General features: G+C 42.2%; 1 protein-coding gene across 2 annotated transcripts in view; it reads right to left on the bottom strand.

The window, feature by feature from the left end:
• The window catches only part of ZNF704 (zinc finger protein 704), a 249,524-nt gene that overhangs the window by 14,423 nt on the left and 219,488 nt on the right, over positions 1–15,613 (bottom strand). For both annotated transcript variants that reach the window (XM_057532049.1, XM_057532048.1), the window contains exons 5-7: positions 15,051–15,151; positions 9,457–9,724; positions 7,110–7,214 (exon numbers count right to left, since the gene is read on the bottom strand). In XM_057532049.1, coding sequence (XP_057388032.1) covers positions 7,110–7,214; positions 9,457–9,724; positions 15,051–15,151 — 474 coding nt within the window. The remainder of the gene's footprint in view (positions 1–7,109; positions 7,215–9,456; positions 9,725–15,050; positions 15,152–15,613) is intronic.

Raw genomic sequence — 15,613 nt, 5'->3', positions numbered from 1 at the left:
ATGTGATAAGTACTCACTGTTCCTATTTTATAGATGAGGAAACCAAGCACAGGGATGTTAAATAACTTGCCCCAGGTCATGGAACTTGCAATGGCCAGGGCTGTACTGAGCTCTCCCTGATGCCAGAGCATGTGTTTAACCCCCTTATGCCCCGCCTCTCAGTCGTAATGATGGAAGGGTCCCCTTTGTTCTCCATTCCTCTTGCATTTCTCACTTATTCTCTTTGTATCACCTGCTCACCTAGCACTAAATATCTTCCCAGCAAATGGGATTCTCAAAGGCTACACAAAACTAATTTTATAACAAAAGATAAATGATGTTTCAAGTAAATATACAATATTGCCATATACAAAAGAGCAAACATCTAATAAATTGATAAACTTAATAACTTAGAAGCCAACATGACCACAGAAATACCAGTACCAACCAACAGTCTTGGAAACATTCCATAGAATTGATTTTCTCTAGTACAGGGACCAGTATTTTATATTTTCTGTCAATGTAAAGGAATGTACATAAGTGTTATTTTCCTAGTTATTAATTTAAAAAAAATTAAACACATAAGAAAAAAACCCAGCCTTTTAAACCATTATTGCCATGAGTCTCATTTATTCTGTACCATTGGTCTTTACTTTTTGCTAAAGTTAGGTGGATTGAGGGCCAGCAGAGGTGAGTGACATACATAATTTTTTAAAAACCAAAGCTTTGGAGTTCAGTGTCTGCATTTGATGTGGATGGATATGTAGGTTCTTCCAGAAGCAGTATGCCCACCTCTCACTCCCATCCCCCATCCCATCGGGACCAGGATGCATATTAGCACAGTAGAGGGAGTGAACGCTTCAGAGTTTACTACCACTGTAGATGATCTAGAATATGCTCATATGACTTGTTTTAAATGCTCAGGACAATGAAAAAAAATTTTGTTTTCAAAATTATTGTAGAACTTGTAGAATCCCAAGAGTACCTCTTTATTCAGTCAGAGAACTGGAAATGTTTAGGTGACACGACAGTGACACTGCTTCCATCAGCCGGGGATAATGTGGAAGGTTCTAAGTTTTGCAGAATTGCCATACGTCAATTTTGTGTGGGGTGATATGAGATTATAAGATGCTCTTTATTCAACAAATATTTATTAAATACTGACTATGCCCCAGGCACTGTTCTAGATTGTGGGGATACAGCCCTGAACAAGATAAAGTCTCTGCTCTCATGGAGTGTACATTCTAGTGGGGAGATAGACAATAAATACAGAACAAGTAAGGGCATTTTAGTGATAAGTGCCTGAAGAAAATAAAATAGGCTACCAGGCCAAACGTGATGGAAGGAGAGGACATATTTGTTCAGGGTGGTGAGGGAAGGCTTCTTGGGGAGGTTACCTTTGATCTACAGGGCACTCTGGGGGAAAGGGGCGGGGCAAGGGCCAAGGCCTCCCAGGTGCAGAGCCCCAGTGGGGCCGGAAGACAATGCGTAGGAGGCAGGAGGAAGGCGGGAGGACAGGAGGTGGTGGGTTCAGGTCATGCCTTGGAGCTGTGATGAGGAATTTGAAGGTGATTCTAAGTGCAAGGGAAGCCAGTGGAGCGTTTTAAGAAAGTGAGACATCTGATTAATGCTTTACAAAGATCGCTCTGGCTCCTCGGAGAATGGGTTAGCAAGAGCCCGGACAGGAGCCCCGAGGACCACTTAAGAGCCTTTTGCACTGTTTCAGGAGAAAAACGTACTGGTGATTTAGATGAGAGTGTGGCAGTGGTGGGGAGAAGGGGCTGGATTCGTATCCTGTAGCGGCAGAGTCCGGGACTTGCTGATAGATGGGATATAGGACAGAAAATAAGAGGACAAATCTTTCGATGAATCAAGGATGAAGCAAGAGGAGCCAAGGATGCCTCCTAGGTCCTGGCCTGAGAGGCTGGAGGGATGGGGGTGCCACTTAACAGAAATTAGAAAACTGGTGACCTCATAGGTTTAGGGGAGGAATGAGGGGCAGATTTGGACCTACTGCAGGAAGAACCCTTCTCCACCTTCTTTATTTCTGCTAACGGCTTTCTTAAGTCTGGAGTTGAGGGCACACGTGTTCCGTGTCTAGCCGTGTCTGACGGCAGCCCCTCCCGTTCCACACAGACCTGGGTTTCTACAGGCTGCAGCATAGTGGAAGCCGGGACCCTCTTCCCACACCAGCGTGCGGCTTAGTTCTGTGGGAGGATCAATATCCTCCGGCTATTGATCGGGAGCTTTCCTGGAGATTTTTTAATAGCAAGACAATCATGTTTTGGCATCTTATGTTAGCTGGGGCTGAGGGTAGGGGAGACTGACATAGGAAGCCAACATTTATTCAGTGCTTGCAAATGTGAAAGGCCACTAGGTTATTTATACTCCCTTTTAATCTTCACCAAAAAGCCTGCAAAATAAGCACTATCTGCATTTTGTAGGGAAGACAATTTAGGCTTGGAGCAGGGAACTGGCCTACATGCATCCCAGAGTTAGAAGTAGTATCAGTAATTACCAAGAGCTTGTTACACTAAGTGCCTTCCCCTGTGTTATCTAATTTAATCCTCATAAGGAGCCCAGGATAAGCATCGTTATCACTTCCACTTTATAGACGAGGAAATGCAGAAGTTAAGGAAGTTGCTGAGGCCACGCAGAAAGTAAATGGCGGACCCGGGATTTGAATATGGGCTGTCTGACACCAGCCGACCTTGGAACTCGGTTCTGAATGGTGTCAAAGCCCTGCTTTTTCTCTCTTCCATCCTGCCTCATAACTGATGGCAGTACTGTGTGCCCTGGAATAAAGCCCTGGAAAACATGATTTGGCTCTCTCTCCCAGTGGCCTCCACATTCCAGAGTTATTTGTTTTACATCTTAACCATTTTTAAGTTCTATTTGGGGACATGTTTTATAAAGCATATAATACACTTAGAGAGAGTACTGTATGGTATTATTTCTAAATAAATAAAATGGGCTGTATGCCTGTAATTTGTCTCCTGATTAGGTGTGACCTCAGAAGAGTTTAAAGAATTCTAAATTATAGTCTGCAAAAATCGTGGCTAATTTTTCCCATATGTTGAGTATATTTGTGTTAGATGAGTCAACCCCAGATAGGGAGAATCCACTTTCTCTGCCCCCGGTTTTACAGTAATGAGACATGTCACAGATAACAACACTAGGAAGTACAACATAATGTCAGCCAGTGCCAGGCATTGTGTTCAACAATACAATGATACAAGGTGGTTGTCATAGAGCTGAGTCGAGAGCATTGCTTGAAAGGGGTCCTGTGACTGGCTAGAGGTCACGGCTTGTAAATGCCAGTCAGGGCTTGCTTCACACCAGAGCAGTAATATAGATGTTGTGTCCTTCTGTTGTGATTTTCTATCTCCCAAGTGGGAAAAAAAAAGAAAAAATCCCCTTTTCTTGGTTTTAATCTCTTCTAACGTAATATTCTGAACCCTCCATCAAAGTTTTAATAAAAAAGAAACTAGCTAAAAAGCTAACAATTAAGCACTACTATTTCAGTTCTGGAGACTGTCATTCTGGCCTGAAGCCTCTTGGAATGGCCCTTGGATAGCAGGTTGATTAGCTCCTATTTGCTTGCATGGGGCCTATTACGGACTGGATTTTGTGTCCTCCCACCCCGCTTCACATGTTGAAGCCCTAATTCTCAGTGTGGTTGTATTTGGAGATGGGGTCTCTAAGGAAGTAATTAAAGACAAATGAGGTCCAAAAGGTGGGACCCTGATCCAATAGGATTAGTGTCCTTAGAGGAAGAGACACCAAAGTGCTCTCTATCTCCCTACCCCCAAAAAGAAAAGGCCATGTGAGGATATATCAAAAAGTTGGCTCCTGACAAGGTAGCAGGAGAGCCCTCACCAGGAACTGAATCAGCTAGCACACTGATCTGAGACTTCTGGCCTCCAGACTTGTGAGAAAATAAATGTGGGATGTTTAAGCCACACAGTCTATTATGGCAGACTAACACAGGGGCCAAGAGCTCTCAGCTTTCTGCCATGAAAAGACAGGGAAAGAAATGGAGATAATTAGGGGTCATTGGGGAAAAACAGGTCAAAGAAAGCAGTAATTAACCATGGTCTTCTCCCTACCCCTATGTCCATAGCCTTGGGCTAGAAAAGACTGAAACATTACCTTCGTGAATATGCAGATCAACCTTCTGGGCTATACACCTCCGGGAAGAGGTCTTACCCAGGGAACTTATTAAAGCCCCAAATTCAGGAAGTCCAGTGTAGGCAAATGAATAAATAAAATTCTTCAAACCTTGGGATTTCGCAGAAGGAGATTATTTCTACTTTCTAGGAAGCATACAAAAGCATGCCCTCTTCAATACCAGGTCTCAAAGACATGGGAGAAAAGGAAACCTTAAATGGGGTTGACAACCTCAGAATACTTGCTTTGGAGTACAACAAGAAATGTGTTCTTTAATGAGGATTTAATAAAATGGCAACTGCTCTGTTCTTCAGTTTGGATAAAGTTGAAGCCACCACTAATACCTTATCATTTAAAACTTTTAGAGCTTCTGTCTGAAAATCCTATTACACGAATTTAGGAGGTGGGGATTCACATGTTCTCAGAGTCAGCCTGGTTCCCTGTCTTCTAGAGGCGGGACTAGCACCCCTGGAGAATTCAGGGACGGTTGCTGGCACCCAGCCAGTGGACATGTGACAGTCCTATGCCTGGGCGGTGTGGAGTTGTGAGATCCAGCCCCCTGTAGAAGGGGGCGGACAGCAAACAGCCAGGTTTTTTTTTTCTTTTAAAAAAAGCATTGATAGAGAGTAGGGCAACATGAAGAACATTTTTAGTAGTAAGCCTCCTTGTCTTCTTTCTAGAATAAAACAAAAGCCTTCGAAAATGGCAGCTCCCTCCATCCCCTCACCTTTATTTTTAGATAGCAATGGCAAGCTTGACTGCTGAAACAGTCTAAAACCAGATAGATTGGGAATTCTCTGGCGACAGGATAAATTAGAAGCTCACGTAGGATTTTAGTGGGATGCCTAGTTAACTCAGTTACTCTATGAACTTTCTGTCAAAGCTCTAGTCCAGAACGTCCCTGGTAACCAATCGATAGCAAAATGAGGGACTCTGTCCACAGTGTCCACAGAGAGAAGAGTTTTAAAATTTCACTGTTGAAAAACCAACAGGAGGAGGGATCCTGGCTGGTATCCTACCGTGTAAGACATTTAGGAACTTTGGAGGACATGGAACTAGTGAAATGTCAGAAAGAGAAAAACAAATATCGTACATTAACGCATATATGTGGAATCTAGAAAAATGGTACAGATGAACCAGTTTGCAAGGCAGAAATAGAGACACAGATGTAGAGAACAAATGTATGGACACCAAGGGGAGAAAGCAGGGGGTGGTGGGATGAACTGGGAGATTCGGATTGACATGTATACACTAATATGTATAAAATAGATAACTAATCAGAACCTGCTGTATAGCACAGGGAACTCCACTGTACAGGAGAAACTAACACAACATTGTAAAACAACTATACCCCAATTAAAAAAAAAAAACCACACAGCGTGATGTCACACTATACTTCAGAAGGAGATGATTTAATTAATAGAAGAAAGGGGGAAATATTCCATTTGGGCTGGTCATAGAGGTAATTTGAAAGGAAGTCTGAACTGGGCTGTTCTGTCTACACACTATACTTGTTTTTATACCAGATGAGCTTTAGGGGGATGCCCTTGAAAATTCTGCTCAAATCAAAGAAGGGAAGGAATGGAATTCAGAATAGCAGGTCTCTGTCATTCTGTGATTGCAGCTGCCTTGCTGGCTTAGAAGGGTTGTCTCAAATGTCACGTGGAGAGCCACTCTGGGTCTCTTTATGTCTATCCAAAAAAGAAAAAAAAAGTCGCCAAACGGGCTGATTGTTTACCTCTGACACCCACCTTAGGGGATCATTGTTCCTGCCAGAAACAAAACTAATACCTACATGTCTAAGCTATTCTTTTTAAATGTTTACTAACAGGGCATTCATTGTATTCTTGCTTTTTGAGAACAACCAGCAGTTCCCACTCTTCGTGAAGGAGGCACCTTTCATAATTACTCCAGATCCATGATCCTGTTTAAAAATCCTATTCTAGGAGTATTTTCTGGAAGCCACAAATTCTCGAATTGCTGCCAGCAGGATGCTTTTTATTGTTGACTATTCCTCTAGGGAATTTAATAAATATTCATTGACAGAGCACAGCGTAATTGACTGAGCCACTTTCATTTTTATCAGCTCCACAGGAGGCCTTGGTATTTGCTGGAAACCTCTGGGAGTTGCCAGTGGTTGCAATAAGAAGCTTTTGTGAGGTCCTTAGGGAGAGGGGTGGAGAGGAGAAAATAAGGTTAATGTCTATTATCATAAGCCACTTTCCTGAACCTTATCAGGAGTTATAAACCCCCTTGAGCATCAGCGGGATGGGGGTCTATGGATATTCTGTGATAAGCTATAAAAGACCCAATATCTTTTTAAATGAATAGTTAAGAATCAAGCAAATTCATGCTGAGTTTTCAGACAGTAATCATTTACTATGTCAAATCAATTCTTATATACTACTTAAACCCGATGGCATATTTCAGCACTCATTTATTTGCAAATTACCCATCAGCATGGACTATTCAGGCTTTGGAAGAAAGAAAGTGATTTCAATTTCTACTATTTGAACTTGCAAAATGACATACCCACAAACAATAATTTCAAAGTCAAATCTTATAAAGTTACTCATAATGATAAATGCCGTTTATGTATAGGGTCTCTTTCTTTTACATTCAGGGTCTGAGTTCAGCTATTAATTTTATAAAGCCTTTTGGAAACATACAAATACACCACCCACACAAAAAATCTTGATATATTTCCAACAAGTTGTTTATCAACAGATGAAACTGTCTTTTAGTTTCTAAAATTCCAGTCAAAACACCTTTTTACAAAGAAGTTGGGCCTGTCTGAACCACGAGACACCTCGCTGAATTTACAAATATCATTACAAAAAAAAAAAAAGAATTCTTCTGGCATTCCAATTTTTGTCTTTTTCTTGCATGTTTCTACAATTTGTTCTCTAAATATACGTTTGGCTTTGACCAGATTTCTGGCTTTTTGCTTTTCTACTTACTGGAATGCCTGTGAAGGTAACTGGAGGAGACTGCCAAGAAATGCTGAAGCTGCTGCCATTGGGGGTGAACTTGGCCGATCCTGGAATGTTCACAGGGGGCGTGGCCTGTCAAATAGAAAACAGAGAAAGTTGTTATGAAAGAACATTTCTCCCCAGAGTCTTAAGCTGTCATTTCCAAAGTAGGGCCTCAGAAATAATCTCAGCTATATTAATGACTAAATTATAATAGGAGGAAATTAAACACAGTCAATAAGAGTAGCTAGAGATAAACTTTTTATATATCTAAGCAATCTAAGGTATAAAAGGAGAAAGTTTTTGACTACCGATTTCTGAAAAGAAATTTGCTTATACATACATATACCTATTTTAGGACATCTGTGATATACAATTCCTCACTATCAAGTTGGGAAGTCACTTTTTTATGCAGTGATGGTAGGTTGTAAATTACAACACTTTGGGAGGGTAATTTGGCAATACATATAAAAATTCTTAGTGTTCTGTATGTTAGCTATTCCACTTCTAGAATTTATTCTCAGGAAATGGATATAAGGATGTTCATTGCAGAACTATGTATTATATTTAACAAAACTGGAAACACATGTCCAATAATAGGGAAAAGGGTAGATATATCATGATATGGCCATGGAGCCATTAAAAATGATGTTGTTGAAGAATAGTCATTGGCGTGGGAAAATGTTCATGAGATATTAAGTGGAAAAAACAAAGCATAGTGAAAACAGTACTAAAATAGATTCCATTTTCTTAAAAAAATGAGTATACATACACACATAGAATACTTTTGAAGGACATACCAAAAATATGAACCAAGGGGCTTTCTTGTTGTTGGGACTAAGGATGGACTTTCTTTCTTTGCTTATGTTTCTAATATTTTTATGCTGAGCATTTATAATATCTGTAAACAGAAAATATCCCAATATTGTGAATAAATGGTTTGGGAAGGAAAGTCTAGATCCCTTAGTGTGTGTTCCAACTCTCATTGTATAGATAAGCAGAATAATTTAATTAAGTTGGTTCAAGCCCACGATTTCGGACCTAAATGCAACACTGACAAACAAGAACAAAGGAATGAATAATTCTTTTGACCGCCGTAAGAAGAGTCAGGAATGAAAGTTATTGCATCAACTAATTTAATAATTAGCTCTATTCCATTGCTCTTGAGTTGAAGTCTACTAAATAAATGGCTGAATTCTTCCTCTCCAGCTTTAGTTTTTCTACTTTTATACATACAGTTGCTAGTGACAGTGGTTTTCTAACTGGCACCACTGGAAAATATTTTGGCAATACACAGCTGTTCATGTTATATCCTAAGACTCGATAATTACTCTTCTGGAAATTCAAAGAAAAAATAAAGCTACTGGCCCAGAAGTATCCTCTGTAGATTTACTAATGATAATTAAAAAGCTGGATAGACTAAAAAGTAGATCCCTAACAAAAGAATGATTAAAACAATTTAATGTTTTGATTTAATTGAATTCGGTTATATACTCAGTTCTATGCCAAGTGTTTATAAAACAAGGGTGGGAGAACACAATTACAAATATGTACAGGAGATTTTTCTTCTAAAAAGTTACATAAGGTGGTTGATAATTATGGGAAAATTTTTTAAAAAATTTGAGTGTATTGAAACTTTACTAAATCAACACTTAAAAGAGTTAATAATTGCTGGGGGAAAAGGAGCTTTAGCCGTGTCCTGTATTTGCAGGATTTGTCTCTAAGGTCTTGTGAGACTTTGGAGTAAAGCAGAATCCCCTAGAGGGTCTGTTAAGCATAGACTGCTCAGCCCCACCCCTCCTTCTGGTCCCACAGGTCTGGGGCAAACCCAAGAAATGTACATTTCTAACAAGTTTCCAGGTGATGCCGACACTGTTGATTTGGGGAACACTGACAACCACAGCTCCAGTCTGACAGAGTTAGTTACCAGTTCAGAAGGGAGGGCACTAAGTCCCAGACTGGGGTGCAGGACGAGGGTGGCATTGTGCCAGCACTTTTCAAGGCTCATCTTTTCACTTATTTTATTTTTTATTTAACAGGTACTTATATCACGTGCCAGGCACCCTTCTGAGAGTTTTACAGTATTAAGGATTTTAATTCTCATAACAGCGTCTCAGGGATCGGATCTTCAATCAGTACTGCAAAGTCCAAGGACCTACAGGGTTTCATCCGTGTGAGATTCTGGCTTTAAAAGGAGAAAAAGAAAAAGCGAACTCTGCTACTGGGCTCTCTTGGATGCTGTTTTCCCACTGAGTTATCCTTTACTCAGAGGTCAGAATGCTACTGCTTTTGGTCAGGAGTAAAGTGATTACTCTCAGGGTCCCTTGCCAGTCACCTGGTAAGCGTGGTCGGTGTGCACGAGGTAGAGGGTGGTGGGAGCGGAGCGGCTCAAGGGTGTCATCAATTTTGTCTCAGTTTTGGCACAAGGAGTTTCTGTTCTGCTGGAATCTGGGATGGGGAAAGTAGGAGGCGAAGCCAGGGACTGGGAGGGCGAAACCGGGGCCAGGCTGCTCAGTCCGTCTGCCACCGAGTCTGTGTTGAGCTTGATCTCAGTGTAGTAAAAGTCTTCTTCTCCATCACTGTAATCAGACTCCCCAACACGCCTAATGCAAAAGAGAGCAAAACAATCCTACTCACCCAAGCCATTTTCTTGCCTTGAAATCTGGCACGTCACATGCTGTTCCTTCTGTCTGGAATGCTTTTCCTCTGTTCTGTCTGCCTGGCAAACTCTTACCTATCCTGCAACACTCAACTGTCCACTTCCAGGGAAGCCTTCCTTGACTTCTTAAAGCAATGTATGCAATTAATCAACCAATCAATCAATTATTCAACAACAATTTATTGAGAGTCTACTACGTCCTGGCTTTTTTTTTTAGAGTCCCACTATTACAGTGAACAAAACATAAATAGACTCTGCCCTGATGGAACATACAGTCTAGGGGGAGAGGCAGACAAGAAACCCATAATGGAACACATCAAAAAGAATAAAATATGTAGGAATAAACCTACCTAAGGAGGTAAAAGACCTGTACTCAGAAAACTGTATGACACTGATGAAAGAAATTGAAGACAACACAAACAGATGGAAAAATATACCATGTTCTTGGATTGGAAGAATTAATATTGTTAAAATGACCGCACTCCGCAAGGCAATCTACAGATTCAATGTAATCCCTATCAAAATACCAATGGCATTTTTCACTGAACTAGAACAGATAATTTTAAAATTTGTATGAAAACACAAAAGACTCCAAATAGCTAAAACAATCTTCAGAAAGAACACAGCTGGAAGAATCATGCTCCCTGACTTCAGTATAAAGCTATAGTAATCAAAATAGTATGGCACTGGCACAAAAACAGACACATCGATCAATGGAAAAGAATAGAGAGCCCAGAAATAGACTCACGCACTTGTGGTCAATTAACCTGCGACAAAGGAGGCAAGAATATACAATGGAGAAAAGGCAGTCTCTTCCATAAGTGGTGCTGGGAAAACTGGACAGCAACATGTAAAAGAATGAAATAAGAACACTCCCTAACACCATACACAAAAATAAACTAAAAATGGATTAAAGACCTAAATGTAAGACATGACACCATAAAACTGCTAGAGGAAAACACAGGCAGAACACTCTTTGACATAAATTGTAGCAATATTTCAGGTGTACAGCAAAGTGATTCAATTATATATATATATATTTTTTAATATATTATATATATATATAAAGCATACATATATTCTTTTTCAGACTCTTTTCCATTATAGGTTATTACAAGATATTGAGTATAGTTCCCTGTGCTATACAGTAAGTCCTTGTTGTTTATCTGTTTTATATACAGTACTGTGTATTTGTTAATCCCAAGCTCCTAATTTATCTCTCCCCAGTTCACCCCCTCTCATGCTATGCCCTTTGGTAACCATAAGTTTGTTTTCTAATGCTATCTAATGCCATTTGTAGCAACATAGAGATTTTCATATTAAGTGAAGTAAGACAGACAAAGACAAATATCATATGCTACCACCTATATATGGAATCTAAAAAAATGATACCAATGAACTTATTTACAAAACAGAAATAGACTCACCGACATAAGTTACTTTTTAAAAGGATCACTCTGGCAATTGTCTGGAGAGAGAATAGAGGAAAGGAGGGCAAGAGGGGTGGGAGGCCAGCAAGCAGGCTGTGGAGCAGTTGACAGTGGCCGGGCGAGAGGCGGGAGGTGGAAGTGACCTGAGCTCTCAAATTGGGGAAGTATTTTGCATGTTAGGTGTTAGGACTTAATTCCGAACTGTTAGATCCTCTGAGCTCCCTGTGAGGTGCGTTCAGTTTATTTAATTCACTTTATGTAATGACTTGGTACATTTCTGTAATTTTTTTTTAAACCCCTGTCACCTCCTTAAGACTGATTCTCTAGGGCTATGTCTTGTTCATCTTTGTGTCACACCACACATATCAGCACATCTGGCCTACAGTAGGTGCCTATTAAATGTTGAATGAATGAACGAAGGAAGCTGATGTTATAGCACAGTGATTCCCAGCATGAATTCTGGAGTTGGATCTCCTGGGTTCAAATCCTGACAGCTTCTAGCTGTGTGTGTGATTTTGGCAGCCTGCACTCTTATACAAAATGACGTAGCACAGCTGGCCCTCCGTATCTGTGGGTTCTGCAGCTGCAGGTATGGAGGGCCTACTGCATACGTGCTTAGAAGTGTACCACACACATAATAAGCACTGAGTGCGTATTAAATAAAAATAAGGCTGATGTTAAAAGGCCTCAATGTTGGGACTTCCATGGTGGCACAGTGGTTAAGAATCCGCCTGCCAATGCAGGGGACGCAGGTTCAATCCCTGGTCCGGGAAGATCCCACATGCTGTGGAGCAACTAAGCCCGTGAGCCACAACTACTGAACCTGTGCTCTAGAGCCTGCGTGCCACAACTACTGGAGCCCACGCGCCTAGAGCCTGTGCTCCGCAACAAGAGAAGCCACCGCAATGAGAAGCCTGCACACCGCAATGAAGAGTAGCCCCCGCTCGCCGCAACTAGACAAAGCACACAGGCAGCAACGAAGACCCAAGGCAGCCAAAAATTAATAAATAAATTTATATGTATAAAAAAAAGCCTCGATGTTTACTATCACCAGGAAAAATATCTTCTAGTACTTCCGCAGTTTTTCTCCCTGAGACATGGAAAATTGTACTTTTCCACAGAAAGCTTTGCATAAAATAACTGTCGAATAAATAATAACATTTATTGGATTTATGAATTTCTAGGGAAATGGTGCACATCTGGCCACTTGGTTTTATGGGATAGCCTCTGCACATCTCCCTTCCCTGGGGCATCCCCAAATTTCATGACCATTTCCGGCAGGCGCAGGACACTGACTCGGAATAAACTTTTTTCCCACTTACAATCCCTGTACAGAACTTAAAACACAAATCTCCCCTTCTCCTCGGCCTTTCTGTTTCGCCACATCGGGGGCTTCTCCCAGCCCCATTCCGTGTCCCCTGAGGTCTCAGGCTGAGGCGTCTAGGGAGGTGTCTGCGCCGTATCAGGTCAGGCTGGGCTTGGCTTTCCTACAAGCAGAGCATGGACCCCAGAGAGTGGGCTGAAGAATGTGCATCTGTTCTATTCCTGTCCCCACTTCCTCTCCAGTAAAGGGCAGGCCGAGTTGCTACTGGCTGCCTGAGTGCTACTAATAGACACACAGGCCTGGGGGAAATTGTGTGTCCTACACGGGGATAAATCAGGATCAGCCCCTGGTGTATAAGAATGGAGTGAGACTTAAGACAAAAACAGTGTACTTTTTATACTGGCATGGGTGCACTGCAGCTACATCAGATGCAAGACACATATTTGGGGGTTCTGGAATGCCCCCTTCTTCCCCTAGGTCCCACAGCCAACACTCATTAAAAATGCCCCATCCTCCTACAGTCACATCATGGAGGACATGGATTAAGGCAAAGGCGGTCCCCTTCCGACCCCTACCCAGGTCCATGAGAGCTTCATATACATACAGAGCAGGCTTGGAGTCCTGCTAACCCAGGCCCATTCCTGTGCGATGGCTGGCAGGGATGTGAATCCTAATTCACCAAGGCAATGTGAAGAGTAAAAAGGGAATCCCAGGGAAGTGAATACAGCGGCTGCACGTTGAATTTCACCCACCATGAGAGCACCCCGGAAGCTCAAAGGAAAATCCTGTGATGCCGTTTATAGTCTATAAATACATATATATGGCATGTGTTTCTGTGTAGTGCTGAATAGGATTTGAAGCGTTGGGCAGAGGGACTTTAAAACAAATACCCCAGGTCCTGATTATAGCTTCCAGAAGCCCTTCCTAAACCTTTAAAGAACTCTGAGCTATTTACTCTGTGAGCTGTGCTGACAGTGAGGTTTGGGGGGAGAAGCTGCAGGATCTCCTTCTCCGAGGGCTTTAGGAACAGGAGCGCATTCTGCCCCGCAGTGTTTCTGTCTGGTGTTTCCTGGAGGATGAAGTGGACCCTCAGGCTAGCGGAGCAGATGCCCTGCTTTGCTGGGCCACACCCACGGCGCTTGGTGACTTTCCACGTGCTGTGCCCTGGAAGGGTCTGGCTGTGTCTCCAGTATCCCAAGCCTACAGGTGAGGGAGATAGATCTCTGCTTCCCTCCAGTCACTGAAGGAGCCGATCCACACGAATCAGCAAAATCACCTTAGAACCAGTTCTTGTTTTCTTTTTCTACCACTTTTTTTATGGATGATGCATTCCCTAAATTTATCCCTTGCTGGGCAAAGTGACTGTAGTGTTTATTTCTCAACACTCATCTTTTTGAAAGGGCTCCTCTGTGTCCAAGCATTTTGGGGGACTGGTCATGTATTTGGATTTGCCTTATGCACACTGGTTATGACTTACAGCTTCTCAAGGTCTCTTCTCAGTCCCAGATCCCTGGACAAGAAAAACCCAGAGACTAAAGCACAAGGCAACTGAACTACCATTGCCCCTCTGGAGTGGCCCCCAATCCCTGTTGCTAGAAACTTAGTTTCATCTTTCCTTAGAATGGTTTTTATATAACACAAGGAAGTGTCAGTTGTACAAATAAAGGACTTATTTGGGCAACAGAAAATGATAGAGCAGGTCATCAGGCATCAGAAGAATAGCAACAGCAGCACTGATTGTCACTGTGGTTCTTAAACCCTTTTCAGGTTATATCTGCCTTTGAGGCTCAAAGTCACGAATACACTCCACTGGGAAAAAAGTGCACATCTAATTTTACAGACAATTTCAGGGGGTTCAAGGACCCCATACCCTACCCTAACCTACCCTACCCTACCCTACCCTAGTGGTCCATCTTTTACAAATCATTCTAACATACATTTTATTTTTGACCCTCACACATGCCCCTGCAGGGCTGATATTATTAGCCTCATTTTCAGAAGGACCTGAGGCTCCAAGCAGTGACTTGTTTAATATCACTTAGTGCAGTGGTCCCCAACCTTTTTGGCACCAGGGACCGGTTTCTGGAAGACAATTTTTCCACAGAGCGGGTGGTGGAAGGGGATGGTCCAGGCGGTAATGCGAGCGATGGGGAGAGATGGGGAGCGACAGGTGAAGCTTCGCTCGCTCACCTGCCGCTCACCTCCTGCTGTGCGGCCCAGTTCCTAACAGGCCGCAGACCAGTACCGATTCTCGGTCCTGGGATTGGGGACCCCTGACTTAGTGAGTATACTAAGGAGGCTTTACAAATTTAAGTCCACGTTCTTTCCACTTGCCATACTGGCCTATATTATCTGCAGGGGGCATCTCCATAGTGATTAGGAAGATCAAGCAGGCTTGGTCCCTATTCCTATGTTCAGAATTTTTAAGGCACAGTGTGGTGTGTAATTCTGAGTGCAAGTGACCCTGGATCGAACTGATGGACATATGCCAAGCTCTGAAGGGAGAGCTGCCTTACCCAAGATGAATGGTCCGGATGTGCTTCTGGATACCCACTGCAGTGCTCAGAACCTTCCCACAGTTTTTCCAGAGGCATTTGAACATCACCTTCATGGAGTTCTATAAATGGGAGAGAAAGTTACATTAAGATGAAAACTAACCCAACAATTTTAATTTTTTCCTTCATTAGAAAAGTAGCAGCATCCCATTCTCTTGACCATAACTCAGCACACCATTGAAGGAAAACCCCTGGCTGGTGAGGATCTTGGTGACCTCAGAGATTTTCTTGCATCCTTCATGAATACTGAGCCCTGCTGGAATATTTAGTTCACTTTCATGAAGGTGGTCACAGTGTCATTTAGGCATTAATGACAGTGTCTAACATTCACTGAGCACTTACTATGTGCCAGGTGCTAGTCTAAGAATTTATCTCATTTAATCCTAAAAGATGGATGCTATTATTATCACCATTTTACAGATTCATGGAAAGCTTCGGTGAAACTTGCCCTGTCTATGAGCCAGCTTCCAGCAAAGCTGGGATGTGAAGTTTGGGAGTCTGGTTCCAGGAACCACCCTCTCCAC

Source organism: Balaenoptera acutorostrata, chromosome 17 (genome assembly GCF_949987535.1).
Source record: "Balaenoptera acutorostrata chromosome 17, mBalAcu1.1, whole genome shotgun sequence".
In the NCBI taxonomy this organism is placed as follows: domain Eukaryota; kingdom Metazoa; phylum Chordata; class Mammalia; order Artiodactyla; family Balaenopteridae; genus Balaenoptera; species Balaenoptera acutorostrata.
This window is presented reverse-complemented; position numbering and strand designations above follow the sequence as displayed.